Source organism: Dendrobates tinctorius, unplaced genomic scaffold (genome assembly GCF_039654945.1).
Source record: "Dendrobates tinctorius isolate UK_male_01 unplaced genomic scaffold, ASM3965494v1 ptg000131l, whole genome shotgun sequence".
Lineage (NCBI taxonomy): Eukaryota > Metazoa > Chordata > Amphibia > Anura > Dendrobatidae > Dendrobates > Dendrobates tinctorius.
Window position 1 is genome coordinate 1073154 of NW_027361799.1, and position 24667 is coordinate 1097820.

Here is a 24667-nt window from a genome sequence, read left to right on the forward strand (position 1 = left end):
CAAGCATGACATCACACTCCCTAGGAGGAAGGTAATGCCACTGTGGCGACCGTACTCCTGGGGGGCACCACAAGTGCACTGATGCTCAGCCACTGCTAGATGATTCTGCTGGTACATTGACCCAGACCACTACATTCCCCTCGCACTCTACACAGCCAGAATCTGACCCTGATGAAACTCAGGTTTCCTTTCCCGCATACTATACCACCTAAGGCTGGTTTCACATTTGCGTTTTTTAGCGCTGGAAAAAAACGCATACGTGCGCATGCGATTTTTCCCCTATATTTAACATGGGTGCGCATACCTGCGCACTTGTAAGCGCATGTATGCGATTTTCATGCGCTGCGTTTTTTTGGGGTGTGCGATGGTATTTTCCAGACGCTGCATGTTGCATTTTTTGGCCCTTGAAAAAATCGCATGCGCACGTATGCGCACGTTTTGCGCTAAAAATGGCCATTATAGCCTATGGATGCGCATACGTGCGCACTGGCATGCGCAGGTATGCGCTTTTTTAGCGCAGCGTTTTTTGGGTGGTGTCCACTTTTTATCCTAGTTAGAATCTTCTAAAGTCCAAAAAAAAAAGGCTATATAAAGGAGGTGCCTGCCAAAACTCTGCCACTACTACACTAGACAGATTGAAGAGCAGACATTCAACCAAGAACACATTATATCAGCGAAGAATGTGAGTATATTACATTATATGCCTGTCCTTTTAAATTATGTATGTACTAATGATTTTTATTATTTTTACATGCAGTATGTCTTCAGAATCGGAGTATTCCCCATCGCGGCAGGAATTGGCGCAAGCAGACCGTGAGGTGATTATTTTCGTGCATCTGGTAAGTATATCTGCTGCTTCTCCAAATCTCTTACGTTTTTTTCAACTTTCAGACATCGTCATCATCATCTGCGGACGGGAATAGTGAGGGCGAACAGCAGGAGCAGCGAAGCCAAGTCCCGGTGGTGATACGTAATGTAAGTATCAAATGATTTGTAATTTTTTTTTTTTTTTTTATCTTCTATTTTTACTCTTTTTTTTTTTTCTTTTTTTGTAACTTTTTAGTCAATTTAAATTTGATTATTCTAATGAATGTGTTTTGTCTAGGTTCCACAACGGGATGAAGACGTCTACCTGGATAATGAGCAGCTCATCAGCCTGGTCCAGGAGCGTTCGCCGTTGTGGGACAGCCGTGACCGGCTGTACAAGGACAATGTGGTGACACGGCGGCTATGGAATGAGGTGGCCGCAGCGTTGATGGATGGCTGGGACAGCGCCACAGCATCCGCCAAAAAGGCGTTTAGTGAGTATTTCCCTGCTCTGTATTGTGCCGCAGTGACTGTTGTCCTTGACGGCACTGTTGGGTTTCGTGCTAGGCGTATTCTAGCAGGAAACCCAACAGTGTCATCGTGGTCTACAGTGACTGCTTTGAGTATTGTATTGCTACATTGTGCCGCAGTGACTGTTGTCCTTGACGGCACTGTTGGGTTTCGTGCTAGGCGTATTCTAGCAGGAAACCCAACAGTGTCATCGTGGTCTACAGTGACTGCTTTGAGTATTGTATTGCTACATTGTGCCGCAGTGACTGTTGTCCTTGACGGCACTGTTGGGTTTCGTGCTAGGCGTATTCTAGCAGGAAACCCAACAGTGTCATCGTGGTCTACAGTGACTGCTTTGAGTATTGTATTGCTACATTGTGCCGCAGTGACTGTTGTCCTTGACGGCACTGTTGGGTTTCGTGCTAGGCGTATTCTAGCAGGAAACCCAACAGTGTCATCGTGGTCTACAGTGACTGCTTTGAGTATTGTATTGCTACATTGTGCCGCAGTGACTGTTGTCCTTGACGGCACTGTTGGGTTTCGTGCTAGGCGTATTCTAGCAGGAAACCCAACAGTGTCATCGTGGTCTACAGTGACTGCTTTGAGTATTGTATTGCTACATTGTGCCGCAGTGACTGTTGTCCTTGACGGCACTGTTTTTTTTTATCAACAGTGGACAAAGTCCGAACACGTTGGCGTTCGATCAAGGACCGCTTCAACAGTGATGTTCGTGCTGAGGGCCAGGTTCGCAGTGGATCTGCGTCAAGGACCAGAACTAGATACCGTCACTATCACGCGTTGCAGTTCCTACGACCGGTCCTTGCCACAAGATCGTAAGTATTATACATTTTGGGTTTTTATTTTTATTAATCTGTGTTTTTCTAATCCACAGCTGATGCTTCTTGTAAAGGCATGGTAGTAATGATTTTCCTTTCTTCCACAGCACCTGGAGCAGCACCCTGCAACCTGGCCCTGGAGCGGTCCTTCGTCGGACGTCCTCTGACCCGTCCCAGCCATCCGACAGCCAGGAAGCACCTTGCAGGTCCCACACACACACAGCTGGTGACCAGGAAGCTGGGCCATCAGGTGTTCCCCTGTCCCAGGTCTCTGCCACTGGTTATGCGGGCACTACCCGCCAGCGGCAGAGGGCCTTGGAAAGGAATGTCTTGCCCGAGTTTATGCATTTGAGCGAGACATTTAATTCCAGCCTCAAGTCACTGTCCGACAGAGTTGAAAGCGGTTTTGCACTGATGGAACGTGGTTTTAACCACTTTGAACACCGCTTCAATTCTGTAGAACAGCGCCTTGACCGTCTGGAGGCCGACCTCAACAGACCAGCACACCATTTTTTTAGTAAGATTGAAAAGGGCATGGCGGAACACCTTAGTCCTGATCAACAGCTGAATGTGCTGCAGGCCTGCAACAATGCTTTCTTGCAGGCTATGCAGCATAATCGGTACGGTCAGCAGTCAGTGGTGTCCTTTCCACCTGTGCCACCATTGACTCGCTTCACCTCACTACCGACTTGTGCTGCATACCACTGCACGGACACCTCTCTTCAAAGGCTGGACACCCACCGTTACACCACCACAAGTCTGAGTGCAGCTGGTCACTTCACCGACACCACCATGGCAAGCGCTGCTCCTGTCTGGAGCACCACCGCCAATCCCATGCATGCGTGGAGCTCAGCCACCACTAGGCAAACATGGAACAGCCCTGCCGCTACAACAACATGTAGTAGCCCTGCCACCACCACTCTGCAAACCTGGGCCATCACTGCCGCCACCAGTCCTCCTGCAAGGACGAGCACTGAACAAGAAGAGCAGCATCAGCCACCTCAGCAGCAGCAGCCAACTCAGCAGACGCCACCTCAGCAGCAGCAGCCACCTCAGCAGCAGCCGCCACCTCAGCAGCAACCACCTCAGCAGCAGCCGCCACCTCAGCAGCAGCAGCAACCACCTCAGCAGCAGCCGCCACCTCAGCAGCAGCAGCCGCCACCTCAGCAGCAGCAGCAACCACCTCAGCAGCAGCAACCACCTCAGCAGCAGCCGCCACCTCAGCAGCAGCCGCCACCTCAGCAGCAGCCGCAACCTCTGCAGCAGCAGCCGCCACCTCAGCAGCAGCAGCCATACCAGCAGACGGGGGACCTACATTCCATATTTGCCCCTACTTCAAGGCGAAATCAATCAAGGCGGGCATTGGGCCAAAGTCGGTCCAGGCACACAAGCCTACGGCGACATGCCATTACAACTAATGTAACTGAACAGATTTCCTCTCCTACAAGTGTTCCAAGTTTAATTCCCTTAACTGGACTACCTTCCCCCACAAGTTTTGTTGCCCCTTCCCCTCAAACACCGTCTTCAACTGCAAGTGTTGCATATTCCCTGCACACCCCCAAATTGAAACCATCTGCCCCCAAACGCCGTAAAAAATAATTTTTAAATTTTTTTTTTGTGATAAAAAATAAATTTACATTTGTGGTTCACCATTAATAAGTTTCATTAATGTTGTTTGCGCCGCTCACACACACTGATGGGTAAATACATGTTAAAAACCAACCCAAGGGCTAGTATAGTCATATGTGAAATAACATGGACTAGTATAGTCATTCAAAGGCCTAGTGTAATAACTCTAGTTTTACCAAATAGAATCTGGTTTCATGAAAAACAAACTGTTGAAACTTGTCTAAAAAATAAGTTTCTTTCTAGTTTCACCAGTTTGTTTTTGGTGAAACAAGATGCTAGTTGTTAAAAATCGAGTTATTACAGTAGGCCTTGGTATGACTATACTAGGCCGTGGTATTTCACATATACTACTAGCCCCAAGGCCTAGTATACTCATATTTGAAATACCACGGCCTAGTATAGTCATTCCAAGGCCTAGTGTAATAACTCTAGTTTTACCAAATAGAATCTGGTTTCATGAAAAACAAACTGTTGAAACTTGTCTAAAAAATAAGTTTCTTTCTAGTTTCACCAGTTTGTTTTTGTTGAAACAAGATGCTAGTTGTTAAAAATCGAGTTATTACAGTAGGCCTTGGTATGACTATACTAGGCCGTGGTATTTCACATATACTACTAGCCCCAAGGCCTAGTATACTCATATTTGAAATACCACGGCCTAGTATAGTCATTCCAAGGCCTAGTGTAATAACTCTAGTTTTACCAAATAGAATCTGGTTTCATGAAAAACAAACTGTTGAAACTTGTCTAAAAAATAAGTTTCTTTCTAGTTTCACCAGTTTGTTTTTGTTGAAACAAGATGCTAGTTGTTAAAAATCGAGTTATTACAGTAGGCCTTGGTATGACTATACTAGGCCGTGGTATTTCACATATACTACTAGCCCCAAGGCCTAGTATACTCATATTTGAAATACCACGGCCTAGTATAGTCATTCCAAGGCCTAGTGTAATAACTCTAGTTTTACCAAATAGAATCTGGTTTCATGAAAAACAAACTGTTGAAACTTGTCTAAAAAATAAGTTTCTTTCTAGTTTCACCAGTTTGTTTTTGTTGAAACAAGATGCTAGTTGTTAAAAATCGAGTTATTACAGTAGGCCTTGGTATGACTATACTAGGCCGTGGTATTTCACATATACTACTAGCCCCAAGGCCTAGTATACTCATATTTGAAATACCACGGCCTAGTATAGTCATTCCAAGGCCTAGTGTAATAACTTTTAATGGAGCAGATTACATTCATCCACTCAATGCTGACTTGTATTCCCCATGGACTTTCATTGGGGTTGGGTTTTGAGTGTTGTGTTTTGAGAAAATCACATACTTTGTTTTAAACTATTTGCACAATTTTATCTTGAAAAAAAATGGTTTCCTGATTCATGGCCTGCAGCTTTGCTCATTCCAATATATTTCACGCAGACTAGCAATGCTGCATTTTAACTCGTATGTGTATTTACCTGCCCAGGTGTGTGAACATAACAAAATTCAGTTATACATGGGAAGTTTTTTAATTAATCGGAGTTTAAAAAATATAGTGCACTCAGTAATGGTATCAAATAAGGATTTTTATTACCATAAACAACAACATTACACCATTTCATCTTGCCAGTGCACCCGTCCTACATCAGAAATAAAGTAGGCCGCAAATTTGTCCCTCATTTGGCCAACTTCAACGGATGACCTGAGAGTGTGCTGAGTGAATTCAGGCAATGGGTTAGGAGCATCATCGTCCAGTTCAAAGGTCGGGTGCTCTTTAGCCATCACAAAGTTATGTAGAACCACACAGGCCTTCACCACCTCATCGACTGTTTCAAGTTTAAGATTAATGGCCGTGCCCAGAATTCGCCATCTGGAAACAAGAATCCCAAAAGCACACTCGACAGTTCTTCTGGCCCTGGTCAGCCTGTAATTAAAAATTTTTTTGGTGTGGTCCAAGTCCCGGCTGGAGTAGGGTTTCAGTAAGTTTCCGCACATTTGAAAAGCCTCATCGCCAACCATTACAAAGGGCAGTGGCGGAGCTTCGGTGTGAGGAAGAGGCCGTGGCATAGGGAAATTAAATTGGTTGCCATACAACCTCCGGCCCATGTCTGAGTTTTTAAAAGCCTGCGAGTCATTACCACGGCCAAATGCTCCAATGTCCACTGCTACAAACATACATCCGGCATCCGCAATTGCAATGAGTACTATTGAAAAGTACTTTTTGTAATTATAGTACTCAGATCCCGTTCTTTGGGGTTTGATGATCCGTATGTGTTTCCCATCAACAGCTCCCAAACAGTTGGGAAAATTGCATACTGTCCAGAATTTGTCAGCAATTTCCATCCACTTTTCAGCGGTGGGCAGGGGCATAAATTCTGGGCAAAGAACATTCCAGAGAGCCCGGCAGGTGTCAGCAACAATTCCAGACAAGGTAGAGATTCCAATACGGTACTGGAAGTGTAGTGAGGATAGGGTTTCTCCAGTCGCCAGGAATCTGTGAACAGACAAAGAAGTAAAATTAATATTTATGTATATTATTTTTAAAAACTATAAAAAAAATATTAGTACATTCACGAAAACTAATTACCCAAGGTTTTGAATACTAAATTTACAAAAAAAAACATCAGACCACACCCCTTTGTTTTTAAAACATACCGTAATGTCACCAGTAGCCGTTCCTCAGGAGGAATCGCACGACGGAGCTGTGTGTCCTGTCTCCGGATGGATTGTTGGACACGAGCAAGCAAATCCATGAAACTTTCGTGGGACATCCGGATATAATCTGTAAATTTCTCCGGGTTTGACTGGAGCTCGCTGTAGAGGGTATGGTATGCCCCACGGCTCTCCCGGAGTTCAACAATCGGATGTATCCACATACGCCGCCGTCTTCGCTGCCTCTCTCTCTTCCTTTGTTCATGGCAAGCAACTGCATACGCCTGAGCCATCGCGATGTCCAAATCCAAGTTGAAGTGAAAACTCTTCCAGCGCAGATCCATGGTCACGAGAAGAATCAAGCAAATGTGAAGAATACTGTAGACAGGGTGTATATATATTAACATACCACACCCACAATGAAGTCCCATTGGTCTTGTGTGTTGTTGAATGGTTGTTTTTTCTTTTTTGTGGGGTTTTTCCAAAATCTGTAAAAAAACGCAAACGCACAAAAAACGCATACAAACGCGCAAAAACGCTGCGTTTTTTTCCTGCATGCGCATTAAAATGCTGGAAAAAAACGCAGCGTTTGTATGCATTTGTATGCGTTTTTTTAATGCGTTTTTTTGCGGGAAAAACGCGCTGCAAAAAAAAGCAAGTGTGAAACTAGCCTTACACGGTGACAAAGAGGAAGGTGCAGATGAAGGTCCAGGTTCCTTGAACAGGTGGGGGGAATACTCATGGGCGACGGCACTGGCACAGGGCCCCTCATAGTACGCAAATGTGTCTCTGCCGGTGGGAGGGCCCACCCGCCGTCTGACACACCATCATACTATGAGGGGCCCTGTGCCAGTGCCGTCGCCAACGAGTGGTCCCCCCCTGCTTGCTCAGGATCACAGCACTTGCAAAGTTGAGATACATCTCCCTGCTCCACCGCCGTGACATCTTCCACATTTCCTGACAGTGTCATTCTGGTCAGAGCGCGATGACATCACGTCTGTGCGCCCTCTGCCTAAACAGTCCAAGTTCAGAGAGATGGGAGATGGGGACGACGAGGAGTCCAGACTAGTACAGGGATTCCCTAGCGAGGAAACTTAATTGTTTTAAAGGTTGTGAGCACTATACTCTGGAGAATGATATATGGGGTCCACCATACACTGGAGCATTCCAAAGGTGGATGTCAGACACAGGAGCAGCATTTACAGGGCCCATTATACACTGGAGCAATAGAAATGAGGCCCATTATATATACCCACTGCTAGATGATTCTGCTGGTACATTGACCCAGACCACTACATTCCCCTCACACTCTACACAGTCATAATCTGACCCTGATGAAACTCAGGTTCCCCTTCCCGCATACTATACCACCTTACACGGTGACAAAGAGGTAGGTGCAGATGAAAGTGCAGGTTCCTTGTGCAGGTGGGGGGGCATACTCATGGGTGACGGCACTGGCACAGGGTCCCTCATAGTCTCCCACCTGCCGTCAGACACACCACCGTGCTATGAGGGGCCCTGTGCCAGTGCCATTACCAACGAGTGGGCCACCCCTGCTTGCTCAGGATCACAGCACTTGCAAAGTTGAAATACTTACCTCTCCCTGCTCCACCGCCGTGACGTCTTCCACGTGTCCTGACAGTGACATTCTGGTCAGAGAGTGCGATGACATCACGTCTGTACGCCCTCTGCCTAAACAGTCCAAGTGCAGTGAGATGGAAGATGGGGACAACGAGGAGTCCAGACTAGTACAGGGATTCCTTAGCGAGGAGACTTATTTAATTGTTTTCAATGTTGGGACAGTTATTTTTGGGGAGCACTATACTATGGAGAATATGAGGCCCACCATACAATGGAGCATTCCAAAGGTGGACATCAGACACTGGAGCAGCATTTACAGGGCCCATTATGCACTGGAGCATTAGAAATGGGGCCCATTATATATGGAGCATTATTTGGGCCCATTACACAGTGGAGCTTCATCCATTGGGACCAACATATACTGTAGCATTATGTAGAGCTCATCATATACTGTTTCAAACATTATATGGGACCAATGATTCTGTATGGAGAAATATATGGGTCTCATTACTCTGTATATTGCACTATGCGGTGGCCATAATACTGTATGGAGTAATATACTGTCCGTTTTTGGAGCTATTGGAGAATTTAAAATGGATATCAGTCATGAGATGTAAAAAGTGAAGTATTTTTCATTGTACTATACCGCTATTTCTCTGCCGTATCAGAGGATCATGAATTATGGCATGTGTTAAAAGAGCCCAGAGACACTCTTTGGCCCAGGGCCCATGAAAATCTGGAGCCAGCCCTACTCCCCCCACAACTTTAGCCAAATAACCCCCAGTTTTCAATGCCTAACTATTATTATAAAGTAAAGGTTGACAAGCTTAAGTAATAAGAATTGATGTTTTTGGCATTAAAATGGGCACTGTAGGTGTGTTTCCTGTCCTCCACTCCCTGCCGACCTTGGTTCCCCATTGACTTGCATTGGGTTTCGCCTTTCAGTCGGCCTTCGACTTTTCACGATAATCGGCTGATTTCGTTCGACCCGACTTTTGAGAAAGTCGGGTTTCATGAAGCCCGACTCGACCCGAAAAAAGGCAAAGTCGCTCATCTCTACTTCTAACCCTTCATTAAAGGGGATATTTAGGACTTTATGCAAAACAAAAAATGTACCTAAGCACTTACAGGCAGGTAATTGCAAGTCAACTGCCTGTTGTGTCTTGTGCTGTTCTTCCCCAGCACAGAGTGGTCACAGACGCTCCTGCTAGGGATTCAGCTACCTCTGCTGACGTCATGTCTACAGAGCGGAGGCTTTTCTTCTCCATTGACAGGATCTCTGCCAACATCATTCTGACTGATAGCCGGATTCCCCTTGCATAACTGGAGGGAGCTGGCTGTCAATCAGAATGAGCTGGAAGTCAAACCATGTAACGTTGGCAGAGGCAGCTGACTCCTTGGCCAGAGTGGTCTGTGACCGCTCTGTCCTGGGAAATACTGGCACTGAGCACAACAGGCATGTAGGTAGTAACTAGTAATTAGGCACATTTTTTTGTTTTTACAAAAAGTTCCAGATATACTCTTGTGGGAGGATTGAACGAGCCAGTGGTGTCTCTAGCGTGTCTGGGCCAGCAGCATTAACGGGGCTGTCACCAAGGTTGCCAGGGGATGGACTTTTTGACCAGAGCAGACCTTGGCACCTAACTTAAGGGGGCAGGTCTCATATAAAGGGGATGGTGTGTGCAAAAACATTGGCTTTTGGTTGGTATCCAGCGTGTGCTCCAGCAAAAGGTTGACTCTCCGCTGACCGATGCCAATCTACAGGTCTGAGTTGCACCCTTCTATTCCCCACAAAGACAGCCTGGGTACTTTCAGAGACTGTTTCCTCACTGACCTCTGACTTCTACAACTCCAACCGGTCTGGACCATTGACAATTGCGGATACGCTGGGCAGTACTAATCCTCTGATGCGCGTTGTCTGTAACAGTGAAACTGCGGCCATCACTCTTGGATTTTGTACACCTATTGTGGAGTTTCAGCCCTCCTCTTGGCCAACAGCTTGTTACAGGACCACAAGATCACATGTGCGTGGAACCAGAACACTTCACCGTCACTCAGACTGTGCAACACTTCCCTCTGGGATCATATCAAAGACTTCTCACGTCACCTCCAGCGCCATTGTGGGATTTTCTAGCCTCCGCTGACCAGGAAACAGAGGCTGATAAGTTAACTCGTTATTTGACCCTCTTTTGTTCCTCTATCCCTGATTACCCTGTGGGTTGCTAGATTCCCTTACCCCCTCACTCACTGTGTGGAGTATTTACTGCTCTTACCTCTCTGCTTAACATACCCATTAACTCTTGCTCTGCCTCCTGCTCATCACTGCATCCCGCACTCCTGCTAGTACCTTACACCCTTTAAAACTGGGATACAAAATTCTGCTCTTTATGAATTGAGGCTGTAATCTTGTGTAACTGTTTGCAAAGAAATAAAGAAACTCCATACAGCACTGCCATTCTAGTGGCCTCACTACAGAGAAGACTAGATCAGAGTTACTGTTTAGAAGTTAGCGATATTTAGGTGGTAAAAACACACTTTTTCATTCCTGTCATGTCACTTTGCATTAATTCCTGAAACTCACCTGAAGGGTAAATAAACAGCCTGACAGAAGTTTTCAATATGTCAAGAGGTGCTGCTTTAATAATGGTATCACTTTAGGGGGGCTTCCAATATATAGGACCCCCAAAGTCACTTCAAACCTGGATAGGTCCCTAAAAATAATTATTTTGCAAATTTCCTTGGGAAAAGGAAATATTGCTGCTGCATTTTTAAACCTCCAAAATGGCTAACCAAATAAAGTAGCATTTTACAAATGGTGCCGATTTAAAACAGACATGAGGGAAATGTTATTTATTAATGTTTGCTATGAGATGACTATCTGGATTAAAGGGAAAATCATTCAAAGTTTGAAAATTGCCAATTTTTTACATTTTTGTCAAATTTATGATTTTTTTATGAATAAACACAAAACATAATGATCTAAATTTACAAGTAACATAAAGTATAAAGTGTCACGAAACAACACTCTCCAAATCAATGGGATATGTTGAAGCATTTCAGAGTTATTACCACTAGAGTTGAGCGAAACGGGTCGAAAAATTTCAAAAGTCTCCGACTTTTGGTAAAGTCGGGTTTCATGTAACGAAACCCGACCCTAGGGTGAGGTCGGCCACGAGCTCGGCGACTTTAGTGCCAAAGTCGCGTTTTAAAAGTTTGCTTTCCACGCTTTTTCAGCCAATCAGGATCCACGGACACTGTGGGCAACGTGATGACATAGGCAGGGGTCACCACCATCTTTGAGAAGGGCATGCAAGTGATTGGCTTGCTTTGGGAGGCGTCACAGGGGGTATAAAAGGGCGTGCACGCCGATGGCCATGTTATTCATGCTGATCTCAGAATAGGGAGAGTTGCTGCTGCTGCTGATTCTGTAGGGAGAGCATTAGGCAGGGAAGAAGATACCAAAACCAGGGGAAGAGTCTTGAGGAGATCATTTGCATATTCCCAGTGCCTTCTGGGATAAGTGAAGAGTCTCCGCGAGCTCAACGATCACTGGGTTTTGGCCGTTGCAGCTGAAAAGAGGAAATCGGAAAACCAGGGGAAGAGTCTTGAGGAGATCATTTGCATATTCCCAGTGCCTTCTGGGATAAGTGAAGAGTCTCCGCGAGCTCAACGATCACTGGGTTTTGGCCGTTGCAGCTGAAAAGAGGAAATCGGAAAACCAGGGGAAGAGTCTTGAGGAGATCATTTGCATATTCCCAGTGCCTTCTGGGATAAGTGAAGAGTCTCCGCGAGCTCAACGATCACTGGGTTTTGGCCGTTGCAGCTGAAAAGAGGAAATCGGAAAACCAGGGGAAGAGTCTTGATGAGATCATTTGCATATTCCCAGTGCCTTCTGGGATAAGTGAAGAGTCTCCGCGAGCTCAACGATCACTGGGTTTTGGCCGTTGCAGCTGAAAAGAGGAAATCGGAAAACCAGGGGAAGAGTCTTGAGGAGATCATTTGCATATTCCCAGTGCCTTCTGGGATAAGTGAAGAGTCTCCGCGAGCTCAACGATCACTGGGTTTTGGCCGTTGCAGCTGAAAAGAGGAAATCGGAAAACCAGGGGAAGAGTCTTGAGGAGATCATTTGCATATTCCCAGTGCCTTCTGGAATAAGTGAAGAGTCTCCGCGAGCTCAACGATCACTGGGTTTTGGCCGTTGCAGCTGAAAAGAGGAAATCGGAAAAGACCTATCGGCGCGCGAATTTGGGCTCATCTTTCATCGTTTTTAAGAAATCTCAAGATGGAAGAGGCCAGGAGCCATTTGGTGAGCTGCATTTCTTGCTACATGTTCACAGACTTACCAGTGGAAAAGCCAAACTTCACATGCCACAAATGCAAGCTTGTGTCCCTGTTGGAGGAAAAGTTGCAAAATCTCGAAGAGAGGTTAGCTACGTTGAAGATCATTAAGGAAGGTGAAGAGTTCTTGGACAGAGCAGAATTATCTCTTCATGTTACAGAAAGAGAAGAAATTCGAAGTGCACCTGAAGAAACAGAGGAATGGAGACATGTGACCCAGAGAAGCAGGAGGATCAGGAGGCAGTCAGCACCCATACTGCTCAGAAACCAGTACCAGGCTCTCACGCAGGAAAACAATGAAGAAATACATCAGGATAAGACTTTGCCAACAAGCAGCAACCTTGTACGCCTTCAGAGTCCTCCTGGATGGAGAAAGAAAAATGTTGTGAAGAAGAAACAGAGAGTGGTGGTCATGGGGGATTCCCTGTTGAGAGGAACTGAGGCCGCTATCTGCAGACAGGATATAACTTCAAGAGAAATGTGTTGTCTTCCAGGTGCAAAAATTAAAGATGTGTCTGACAGGATATCAGGACTCTTCAGACCTACAGATGACTACCCATTCCTGCTACTACATGTGGGGACAAATGACACTGCAAGAAATGACCTGGAAACCATCTGCAGAGACTTTGAAGACTTAGGCAAGAAAGTGAAAGAACTGGGAGCGCAGGTGGTCTTCTCTTCCATCCTCCCAGTGGATGGCCATGGAACAAGGAGGTGGAATAAGATTCTGCAGGTGAACAACTGGCTACGTCGATGGTGCCGTCAGCAACGATTTGGATTTCTGGATCACGGAGTGAACTACTTATACGATGGACTACTTGCTAGAGATGGGGTGCACCTTACGAAGACTGGTAAGCATGTATTTGGAAGTCGCCTTGCTACACTTGTAAGGAGAGCTTTAAACTAGAACAACATGGGAAGGGAAGCAAAAGACCAGAAAAAGCCATACACCTGACAAATGCTATTGAGAACTCTGCTATTAGAAGTGGAAAGGAAGAACAAAGACGAAAGAATCTAATTAATAAAAATATTGGAGAAAGAGAAACCAATCACAAACTAAAATGTTTCTATACTAATGCACAAAGCATGGGCAACAAACAAGGAGAATTGGAACTACTAACACAGGAAAAGAAATATGATGTCATTGGAATCACTGAAACTTGGTGGGACAATACACATGATTGGAATACAAGACTAGAAGGATACAACTTATTTGCAAGAAACAGACTTGATAAACGAGGAGGGGGTGTCGCATTGTATGTTAGAAACGCGTATATCTGCACAGAGATTGAAGCTTCAGAGACTGGGAGTTCTGTGGAAACTGTTTGGGTAAGAATACAAGGACAGAACAATGGAAAGGACACCATTGTAGGCATTTACTACAGGCCGCCTGTGCAAGCTGAAGCTATGGATGAACTCTTTATGCATCAAATGGCCAAGTTCTCCAAAAAATATGACATAGTTGTCATGGGAGATTTCAACTATCCAGACATTTGTTGGGAATCTCTCTCAGGCAAAACTAACAGGTCAAGGAAATTCTTATCCTCTCTTGCTGACAACTTTATCTTCCAAAAGGTAAGGGAGAAAACAAGGGGAACTGCTACCTTGGATCTAATCCTTATAAACAGGGAGGAAATGGTTGAGGAGGTAAAAGTGGCTGGGACCCTAGGAGGTAGCGACCATGCTATTTTAGAATTTTGGATAACTAGAGGCGGAAGACCTGTGAAGACTCAGACGTCAAGGTTAGATTTCAGAAAGGCAGATTTTAAGGGATTCAGAAAGAGAATTGGAGGGATCCAATGGCTGGATATCCTTAAAGACAAAAATGTCCAGGAAGGATGGGAAATCTTGAAAAATGAAATTCTCAAAGCACAGTTGTTAACAATTCCGAAAAGAGGGAAGAATAGGAAGCAGTTAAGGAAACCAGGATGGATGAACACAGAACTTAAGCACATGCTAAAAAGGAAGAAAAAAATGTTTATAAAATGGAAAGAGGGAGGCATATCTAAAGAAGAATATAATGCTGTCTGCAGAACCTGCAGGGCACAAATCAGATTATCTAAAGCTGAAAATGAATTGAGGCTTGCAAGAGATGTCAAAAGCAATAATAAAGGATTTTGGGGATATGTCAAAAGTAAAAGAAAAGTCAAAGATGCTATAGGATTTTTACAGGATGAAAATGATGAAATGGTAAGACAGGATGTTGAGAAGGCTGAACTTTTAAATTCCTATTTTGCATCTGTTTTCTCTCAGAAAGGAAATGTAACATCAACTGTTATTCACTGTCCTATTAAGGGAAGAGAAGAATCCAGGATATCTAAAAACAGAAAGATAGTGAGGAAACACTTAGCTAGCCTAAATGAATTCAAGTCTCCAGGTCCAGATGAATTACACCCCAGAGTACTGAAGGAGATAGCAGAAGAAATTTTTGAACCCCTCTCTATAATCTTTGAAAATTCTTGGAGAACAGGAGAAGTGCCAGAAGACTGGAGAAGAGCAAATGTTGTTCCTATCTTCAAAAAGGGGAAGAAGGTGGACCCAGGTAACTATAGGCCGGTGAGTCTGACTTCTATACCAGGAAAGATCTTTGAACAAATTATTAAACAACATGTATGTCAATACCTGGATAAGAATGAAGTGATTAAACAGAGTCAGCATGGGTTTGTAACTAATAAGTCATGTCAGACTAACTTAATTTCCTTCTATGACGGTATCACTGATTGGGTGGATCAAGGAAATGCTGTAGATATAGTATATCTTGACTTCAGCAAAGCATTTGACAAAGTCTCTCATACAATCCTTATTGAAAAAATGATTAAGTATGGAATGGACAAGGCAACTGTTAGGTGGATTCATAACTGGCTTAGTGATCGGACCCAAAGAGTGGTCGTAAATGGCTGCACATCCAGTTGGAAGAATGTCTCAAGTGGGGTACCACAGGGCTCTGTCCTGGGCCCTGTATTGTTCAACATCTTTATCAACGATTTAGATGAAGGAATTGAGGGTAAACTGATTAAATTTGCTGATGACACAAAGCTAGGAGGGATAGCTAATACTAGAGAAGAGAGAGAGAGGATTCAAAAAGATTTAAATAAACTGGAGAAGTGGGCAGCAACTAACAGAATGGTTTTTAACAGGGAGAAATGCAAAGTACTACATCTGGGCAATAAAAATGGAAAAAGCATATATAGAATGGGAGGAATAGGGCTAAGTGACAGCACATGTGAAAAAGACTTGGGTATACTAATAGATCACAGACTGAATATGAGTCAACAGTGTGATGCAGCAGCAAAAAAGGCAAATGCAATTCTAGGATGTATTAACAGAAGCATACAGTCTAGATCACGTGACGTCATTATTTCCCTCTACTCCTCTTTGGTCAGACCTCATCTGGAATATTGTGTCCAGTTTTGGGCACCACATTTTAAAAAAGACATCAACAAACTGGAGCAAGTTCAGAAAAGAGCGACCAGAATGGTGACCGGTCTGCAAACCCTGTCTTATGAGGAAAGGTTGCAGGATTTGGGAATGTTTAGTTTGCAAAAGAGAAGACTGAGAGGAGACTTAATAGCTGTCTACAAATATCTAAAGGGCTGTCACATTGTAGAAGGATCAACTTTATTCTCATTTGCACAAGGAAAGACTAGAAGCAATGGGATGAAACTGAATGGGAGGAGACACAGATTAGATATTAGAAAAAACTTTTTGACAGTTAGAGTGATCAATGAGTGGAACAGGCTGCCACGAGAAGTGGTGAGTTCTCCTTCAATGGAAGTCTTCAAACAGAGGCTGGACAGACATCTGACTGGGATGATTTAGCGAATCCTGCTTTGAGCAGGGGGTTGGACCAGATGGCCCAGGAGGTCCCTTCCAACTCTACGATTCTATGATTCTATGATTCTATGATTCTAAAAACTACTTCTGCTGCTAGCGATTTAGCCTGTACAACACACCAATTACTGTGCAGTGCAAGGGGAGGCTATATTTTGGTGCATCAGCTCTGTTGGTTATTAGGCTGCCTTTTAAGGCTTCCTGATAGCTGCATTGCTGTTTTCCCACTGCTCTGCAAACTGCTTTTTTAAAAGCAATCCAAATTTTTTTTTTGTCCTGGTGAGGTACTTAGCGTGCATTTTTTCACACCATACAGCAGTGTATGCTCCTCACACAGTACCGTGTAACGGCTGTTATCACGGCCACAGTGAAGCTATCTGTGTGTCACTCTGTAAGAATAAGTCGAGGACATGTTCCATTCTTACAGACCGCCACCTTCTAGTTTTGTCTGCTTTTCAAACAGCTAAGTATATTTGCTGTTTGATCACATTCAAAACTATAGAGAGACAGCGTGTGTCAGTCTGTATACTTAAAAAACATGGATCTTGACAATTTTACGGACACCGGACAGCGGTGTACGTGAACGCTCCTCTCTCAGTACCATGTAACTGCTGTTATCACGGCCACAGTGAAGCTATCTGTGTGTCACTCTTTAAGAATAAGTCGAGGACATGTTCCGTTCTTACAGACCTACACTCTAGGGAGATTCCTATTCTGCCCAATTCTATATATACCTTGTAGTTTGTCATACACTAGCCAATTTCTGCCTGTGACATAGCGGTGTGATATTCACTGGGCCTCACACAATCCAACAGTGTCCACAAGTGTGTTCAGAAATTCTACATCTCCCCTGTCCTATACTGACATTTTTCACACCTGCGGCATTGAGCCTGTGACATAGCGGTGTGATATTCACTGGGCCTCACACAATCCAACAGTGTCCACAAGTGTGTTCAGAAATTCTACATCTCCCCTGTCCTATAGTGACATTTTTCACACCTGCGACATTGAGCCTGTGACATAGCGGTGTGATATTAACTGGGCATCACACAATCCAACAGTGTCCACAAGTCTGTTCAGAAATTCGACGTCTCCCCTGTCCTATATACACCTTGTACCTTGTTTTACATTACTATATAGTTTGTGGGATTTTTGTGTACATTTTTACCAAAAATGAGGAAGGCTGGTGGAAAAGGCCGTGGAATTGGGCGGGGGTTGCCAGCTGGTAATGATGGTGTTGGTGGTGGATCTGATGGTAGTGGCAAAAGCAAAATAGGACCGAATGCAGGAGGTGTTGAGCCTGCGTCATCGTCTGGCTCCACAAGGCCTCGAAGGCTTAGTTTTCTAGGAGTTGGCAAACCGCTTTTAAAGCCAGAGCATCAGGAAAAAGCTTTGGCTTACATTGCTGACTCAGCCTCCAGCTCTATCACCTCCTCTTCTGAAGTTGTAAAAAATAAAAGCACTGAGTCGTCATTGGAGGGTCATGTTCATGAACCACACCTTTCCTTGTGTCCTTCACCCCAACCAAGATTGAAGGATGACGCAGGCCATTCAGCTGATTACTCCATGGAGCTGTTTTCACATACCATGCCTGGGTTATCAAGTGAAATGGTGAATTACCCAGGCCAAGATGAATCTGACATGGAGTGCACTGATGCACAGCCACTGATAGATGATTCTGCTGGTACATTCAGTCAGAGCACTACATTGTCCTCGCAGTGTAATGAGCCAGATTCTGACCCTGATGAGACTCAGGTGCCCCTTCCTGCATACTATACCACCATACACGGTGACACAGAGGAAGGTGCACATGACATTGAAGAGGAGGTGATGGATGACCCAGTTGTTGACCCAGATTGGCATCCATTGGGCTGCTTCCAATAGCTCAGATGAGGAGGAAGAGCATCCACAGCAGACATCGACATCGCAACAGATGTTATTTGGCAGGCCCGGAGCACTCCAAAGACAGGTTCCAAAAATCAAAAGAGTTGCAGGACAGCTTGTCCAGATGGTCAAAATAGCACAGCGTGCTAGGCCGCAAAATGTCTTCCAAAGTAGGAAGAGTGCAGTGTGGCACTTTTTTGAACAAAATCCTCATGATCAGGCCAAGGTTATCTGTAAGAAGTGCGCAAAGACCTTTAGCCGAGGGAAAAATCTGAAAAATTTGAGTACCAGTTTCATGCTTAGACATTTAACCAGCATGCACTTGCAAGCGTGGACACAGCATGTATGTATGTACCTACCTACTGTCAATGTAATGCCTTTATGCATCTGTATCTGTACTTGTTCCTGCCTTGCTGCTGTAATGCTCTGAATTTCCCCATGGTGGGACGATTAAAGGATTATCTTATCTTATCTTATTTTAACACCAAACCTCAAGTACCACATGTGCAACTGATCACAAAGAAGGTAGTCAGCAATGCTACATTGTTTCCCCCACTGTAAGCCCACCAGTTAGCACAGCAGCAAATGTTGAGGTGTCATTGCAAGGCCAAAGCAGTCAGGGAATACCACAGTTATATCCACGAAAGACTGAATCTAGGCCATCAGAAAGAACACCAACTCCATCACCATCATTAACCCTCTCTCAGTCCGCCCTGTCAACCGCTAGTTCCACCATATGCAGCTCTCAAGTCCAGCTCACCCTCCCAGAGACTATGAGTAGGTCAAGAAAGTACTCAGTCTCTCATCCGTGTACACTGGGTTTGAACGCCCACATTGCCAAACTAATCTCGTTAGAGATGATGCCCTATCGGTTGGTGGAAAGCGCAGCTTTCCACGAACTCATGGCCTATGCAGTACCACGCTATGACCTACCCAGTCGCCACTTCTTCTCTCGCAAAGCCATCCCAGCCCTCCACCATCATGGGAAAGACCGCATTGTCCATGCACTCAAGCAGTCAGTGAGTGGAAAGGTGCACCTCACAACAGATGCATGGTCCAGTCGGCATGGCAAGGGCCGTTACGTGTCCATCACTGCGCACTGGGTTAATGTGGTGGATGCAGGGTCCACAGGGGACAGCGGTGGTGGGACAGTGCTGCCTAGCCCACGGTATAGGAAACAGTTGGCTGTAGGCGTTCGAGCCTCCTCCTCCTCCTCCAGAAGCAAAAGCTCGTCCACAGAGCGCAGTCGTACGAGCACTCCATCTGCAGCTGCCACTGTTGCACACGAGGTGTCCCCCTATCGAGCAGCTAGTGGAAAGCGTCAGCAGGCTGTGTTGCAGATGATGTGTTTGGGCGACAGACACACCGCGGAGGTGCTGGCCGAGTACTTTCAGCGACAAACTGAGTCATGGCTGGGCAGTATACATCTTGAGGCAGGCAAGGTAGTTAGTGATAACGGCCGTAATTTTGTGGCAGCCATAGCTCTTTCAAAACTCAGCCACATACCTTGCTTGGCTCACACCTTGAAACTGGTGGTGCAGTGCTTCCTCAACAATTATCCGGAGTTAACAGCCCTGCTCCAGAAGGTGCGAAGACTGTGCGCGCACATCTGCCGGTCGCCTGTACACTCCATTCGTATGCAGAAGCTGCAGCGATTGCTTCACCTTCCCAACCACCGCCTCATTATCGACATTGCAACAAGGTGGAACTCCACCCTGCACATGGTTGAGCGGCTGTGCGAACAAGGGCAGGCCATAATTCATTTGTGGGAGGATACACGGCTAGGCACTATGAGAGCAGACATGGAGTTGACAGGTGTGCAGTGGACGACGCCATCCTAAGCATGAGCATCCCACTTATGCGTCTGCTCATGCAAACTTTGATGCACCTTAAGGAGCAGGCGTCTGCAGCCAATGTTGATGAGGAGGAAGAGGAGGAGGGAATCCTTGATGACATTCAGCCATTGTCTGCTCAGGGACCTCTCCTTGTCGATGTGGAGGAAGAAGAGGAGGAGGAGGATGATGATGGGGATGATTACTTAGGGGAGGAGGATGCATCTCGTGGGGCAAGTGAAAATGTTGGCGTGGCAAGGTCTGGTACAGGGTTTGTGCGTGACTGGAGGGATGTGGATTTGCCAGAAAGTGCTCCTCCAACCAGCACTCACAGTGCATCATTGACACCGGGAACATTGGCCCACATGTCAGATTATGCCTTGCAGATCCTAAAAATGGACTCCCGCATTGCCAAAATGATGAACGATGATGACTACTGGTTGGCCAGCATCCTGGATCCACGCTATAAAGGCAAATTACAAAACATCATGCCACATGAGAACCTTGTCCTAATATTGGCTAATAAACAAGCAACTCTGGTAAACCGGTTGGTTGATGCATTCCCAGCACACAGCAGCGGTGATGGTTCTCTCACGAGCCGTACGGGCCGGGGGCAGCTTGGCAGAGGTGTTCGTGGTGCACACAGCAGAAGTGGCGTTGGAGGCAGGGGTTTCATGACAATGTTGTGGACTGATTTTTCCAGTACCGCTCACACAACTGGTAATACTGCATCGATGGAAAGTGACAGGAGACAGCAGTTGTCAACTATGGTTACAAACTACTTTTCCTCCCATATCAATGTTCTCCCGCACAGGTCATACCCCTTTGACTATTGGGCCGCTAAACTGGACACCTGGCCTGAATTGGCACAATATGCCTTACAGGAGCTCGCTTGCCCAGCTGCAAGTGTGCTATCGGAAAGAGTCTTCAGTGCAGCTGGATCAATGCTGACAGAAAAAAGGACCCGTCTGTCAACCCAAAATGTGGATGATCTAACCTTCATTAAAATGAACCATGCATAGGTTTCCAAGGATTTTGTCCCACCTTCCCCTGATGACACATAGGGTGACAGAAAAATTGCTTGCTTTGGTCCTCCTCTTCCTTTGACTTGAACAATTTCGCCTTTTGCATCAGCTGAATGTCCAACATCAACATATGCCACTTTCTAAAACTCCCTAACTGTGCTGCCCCCCCATGGCCGGGGTCACCACCTAGCGCACGAAACCGTGCGAATGCCATTGCCCTGGGCAGGTGGATAGGCCAACTCTTGGGTGCGGGCACTGGCACAGGGTCCCTCATAGTGCAATCAAGTATCTCTGACGGTGGTGGTGCACACCCGCCGTGAGACACACCGCCGTACTATGAGGGGCCCAGTGCCAGTACCGACGCCCACGAGTGGGCCCCCCTTGCTTGGGCAGGGCCCCAGCATTTGCAATCTTTACCTCTCCCTGCTCCTCCGCTGTGTAGTCTGGGCCGTCAAATCCATACTGGGCCTGACACCGTCTGAGCCTGCCTCCTGATCTATAGACATATATTTTGAATGTGTACACTATGCTATCCATACATGTTAACATGTTATACGGTGATACGGTACTCTTTCTCACCTTTGTGCAATCACGTGTAATCCATACTGGGCCTGACATCGTTTGAGCCTGCCTCCAGATCTATAGACATATATTTTGAATGTGTACACTATGCTATCCATACATGTTATCCGGGGATACGGTACCCTTTCTCACCTTTGTGCAATCACGTGTAATCCATACTGGGCCTGACATCGTTTGAGCCTGCCTCCTGATCTATAGACATATATTTTGAATGTGTACACTATGCTATCCATACATGTTATCCGGGGATACAGTAACCTTTCTCACCTTTGTGCAATCACATGTAATCCATACTGGGCCTGAGAACGGCTGGCGAGCTGTTAAGCAAGCTACAGCACCTGTGGTTTGCACATGTAAGTTTTTCATTTTTTCAGAAATGACGGTTAGGCCTAATTCCGGAACTGCGGTTGACCTGCACTTACTGGGAAATCATCGTTCGCGGGTAATAATTGTAATCCCAGATCCTCATCACTAACGTTGTTCAGCGGGTTATCTGCACCTGTAAGCGGCAAACGTTGGCCTTTTCAGTGTAGCGCACATGCAGCCACGGACATGTAAGGGCATGACACACCAGTTATTGGCCAATCTCACTTGCCAGAGCCTCGTGTGTCCCTCTAGTAAGCCGGACTCGGACCACGAGGCATGACGGAGTCTCGTTCGTTAACGGAATTAAGCTTGCAATGTGTGCATCTTTTTTGTGGCTGGATGGTTGAGGTTGCCCATGTTGAGTCAAATTACGCCGTAGGCTCCAATCCTGGTGGTGCCCTTCTGGACATTCCTTTAAGGTTCAGCTTTGCAACCATACTGCCCACGTAAAACAAACACTTTGCCTTCATGAACGCTGTTTGGAGGGTCGTGACTCGTGGGAATAACGCCGCCCAATAAGTTAACCTGCTAGAGAGATCCTTCGTTGCTCCCAAGCATGACATCACACTCCCTAGGAGGAAGGTAATGCCACTGTGGCTAACGTACTCCTGGGGGCGACACAAGTGCACTGATGCCCAGCCACTGCTCGATGAATCTGCTGGTACATTGACCCAGACCACTACATTCCCCTCGCACGCTACACGGCCTGAATCTGACCCTGATGAAACTCAGGTTACCCTTCCCATATACAGTTCCATCTTACACGGTGACAAAGAGGAAGCTGCAGATGAAAGTGCAGGTTTGGCACACCCGCCGTCAGACACACCACCGTACTATCAGGGGCCCTGTGCCAGTGCCGTCGCCAACGAGTGGGCCCCCCCGCTTGCTCAGGATCACAGCACTTGCAAGGTTGAAATACTGTGCAGTGAGATGGAAGATGGGGACGACGAGGAGTCCAGGCTAATACAGGGATTCCCTAGCGAGGAGACTTATTTCATTGTTTTCAATGTTGGGACAGCAATTTTTGGGGAGCACTATACTCTGGAGAATGATAGATTGGGCCCACCATACACTAGAACATTCCAAAGGTGGACATCAGACACTGGAGCAGCATTTACAGGGCCCATTATACACTAGAGCATTAGAAATGCGGCCCATTATGTTTAGAGCATTATTTGGGCCCATAAGACAGTGGAGCTTCATCCATGGGGACCAACATATACTGTAGCATTATGTGGAGCTCATCATATACTGTTTCAAACATTATATGGGACCAATGATTCTGTATGGAGAAATAGATGGGCCTCATCATGAGATGTAAAAAGTGAAGTATTTTTCATTGTACTATACCGCTATTTCTCTGCCGTATCGGAGCATCATGAGTTGTGGTATGTGTTAATGGGGCGCTCTTTTGCCCAGGGCACATGAAAACCAGGAGCCAGCCCTACCCCCCCACAACTTTAGCCAAATAACTCCCATTTTTCAGTGCGTAACTAGTATTATGAAGTTAATTAAGGTTGACAAGCTTAAGTAAGAAGAATTGATGCTTTTGGCATTCAAATGGGCACTGTAGGTGTGTTTCATGTCCTCCTATCACTGCCGACTTTAATTGACTTACATTGGGTTTCGTGTTTCGGTCGGACCCCCGACTTTTCCCTATAGTCGGCCGATTTTGCTCGACCCGACTTTTGGAAAAGTCGGGTTTCATGAAACGAAACTCGACCCTAAAAAAGCAAAAGTCGCTCAACTCTAATTACCACGTAAAGTGACGCTGGTCAGAATTAAAAAATTTGGCCCGATGACTAAGGGGTTAAAGTGCTCATGCAGTAAAATCTAACTATGGAATAGTAATTTGTAATACCTGAAGAAGACTCATAAAAGTTGAAATGCGTTGTATACTGTATTAATAAAACTTGGTTTTGGAATATATCATCGTATCCTACCCACTGTGTTCCGGGAGCGCACACCACCTGGAGAATAACTACATATATAACTATGGAATAGGTGATCAGTGAGTGAGAGACCTCTTGGACCTGCACCGATTGGCAAAATGGGGACTTGTAAATTCTAAGGACTCGCGCACACTAGCATATAAATAATCAGCCCAATTCTCATCTAGGAGGGTGGGCCGGTTTTCTCTCACTTGTCATTTGTGTACAATTAGGTTTTTTTTTACTTAGCTGCTATTAATCTTTTACAGGATCATGTACAGTTTCTTATCTTATAGAACTGTAATGTATCTGCAAAAATCTGATGCCATACTGGTGGTCGGTATACTGGTGGTCCATATAATCATGATCCGCAAACTTGTAATCCGTATGCTGTGGGCCCATAAGGCATCTGATTTTTTTCTCATACCCATCAGATTTCAGAGTGCCATTGTAGCATGTCGAATACAGCTAAGAAAAAAATCTGCAGCTCTGCATGGCCTCATTGCATAACATTGGTCGGGGAGCAGTCTGATTTTTTATCGAATTGCACTCATCCGAGTTATATACCAGTGTGAGCATAGGGATAAAAGTGCCCCATTCTTCCATTCAGTGCAGGTCCCTGCTTTTGGACACCTAAGCATATTAGCTTCAGCATGGCCTGTTGCCGCTTGGCTGAGACAGTGCTGCAGTGCTTCCAGCTTGTGACTGATGTGGTCCTTTCTGGGATGGAGGCTGAAGAGGAGGAGGAGGAAGATGAGGTGCAGGAGCTGTAGACTGTGGGGCAACCCTGATTGATCTAGGGCCTGCAATACTGGGCATCAGGATCAATCAATCAATCAAATTTATTATCGCCAAGTACATATTACATATATACAAGGAATTCTTTGTG

The 24667-nt window shown here is 45.6% G+C and overlaps 1 protein-coding gene across 1 annotated transcript; it reads left to right on the forward strand.

Moving 5' to 3' along the window:
• Window positions 1–1996: 1996 nt before the first annotated feature.
• LOC141048035 (uncharacterized) lies at window positions 1997–24082 on the forward strand. Its single transcript, XM_073543364.1, has 3 exons — window positions 1997–2150; window positions 2261–3525; window positions 24048–24082. Exons 2-3 carry the CDS (start codon window positions 2496–2498, stop codon window positions 24080–24082), a joined length of 1065 nt encoding a protein of 354 aa, XP_073399465.1. The 5' UTR covers window positions 1997–2150; window positions 2261–2495.
• Window positions 24083–24667: the final 585 nt, after the last annotated feature.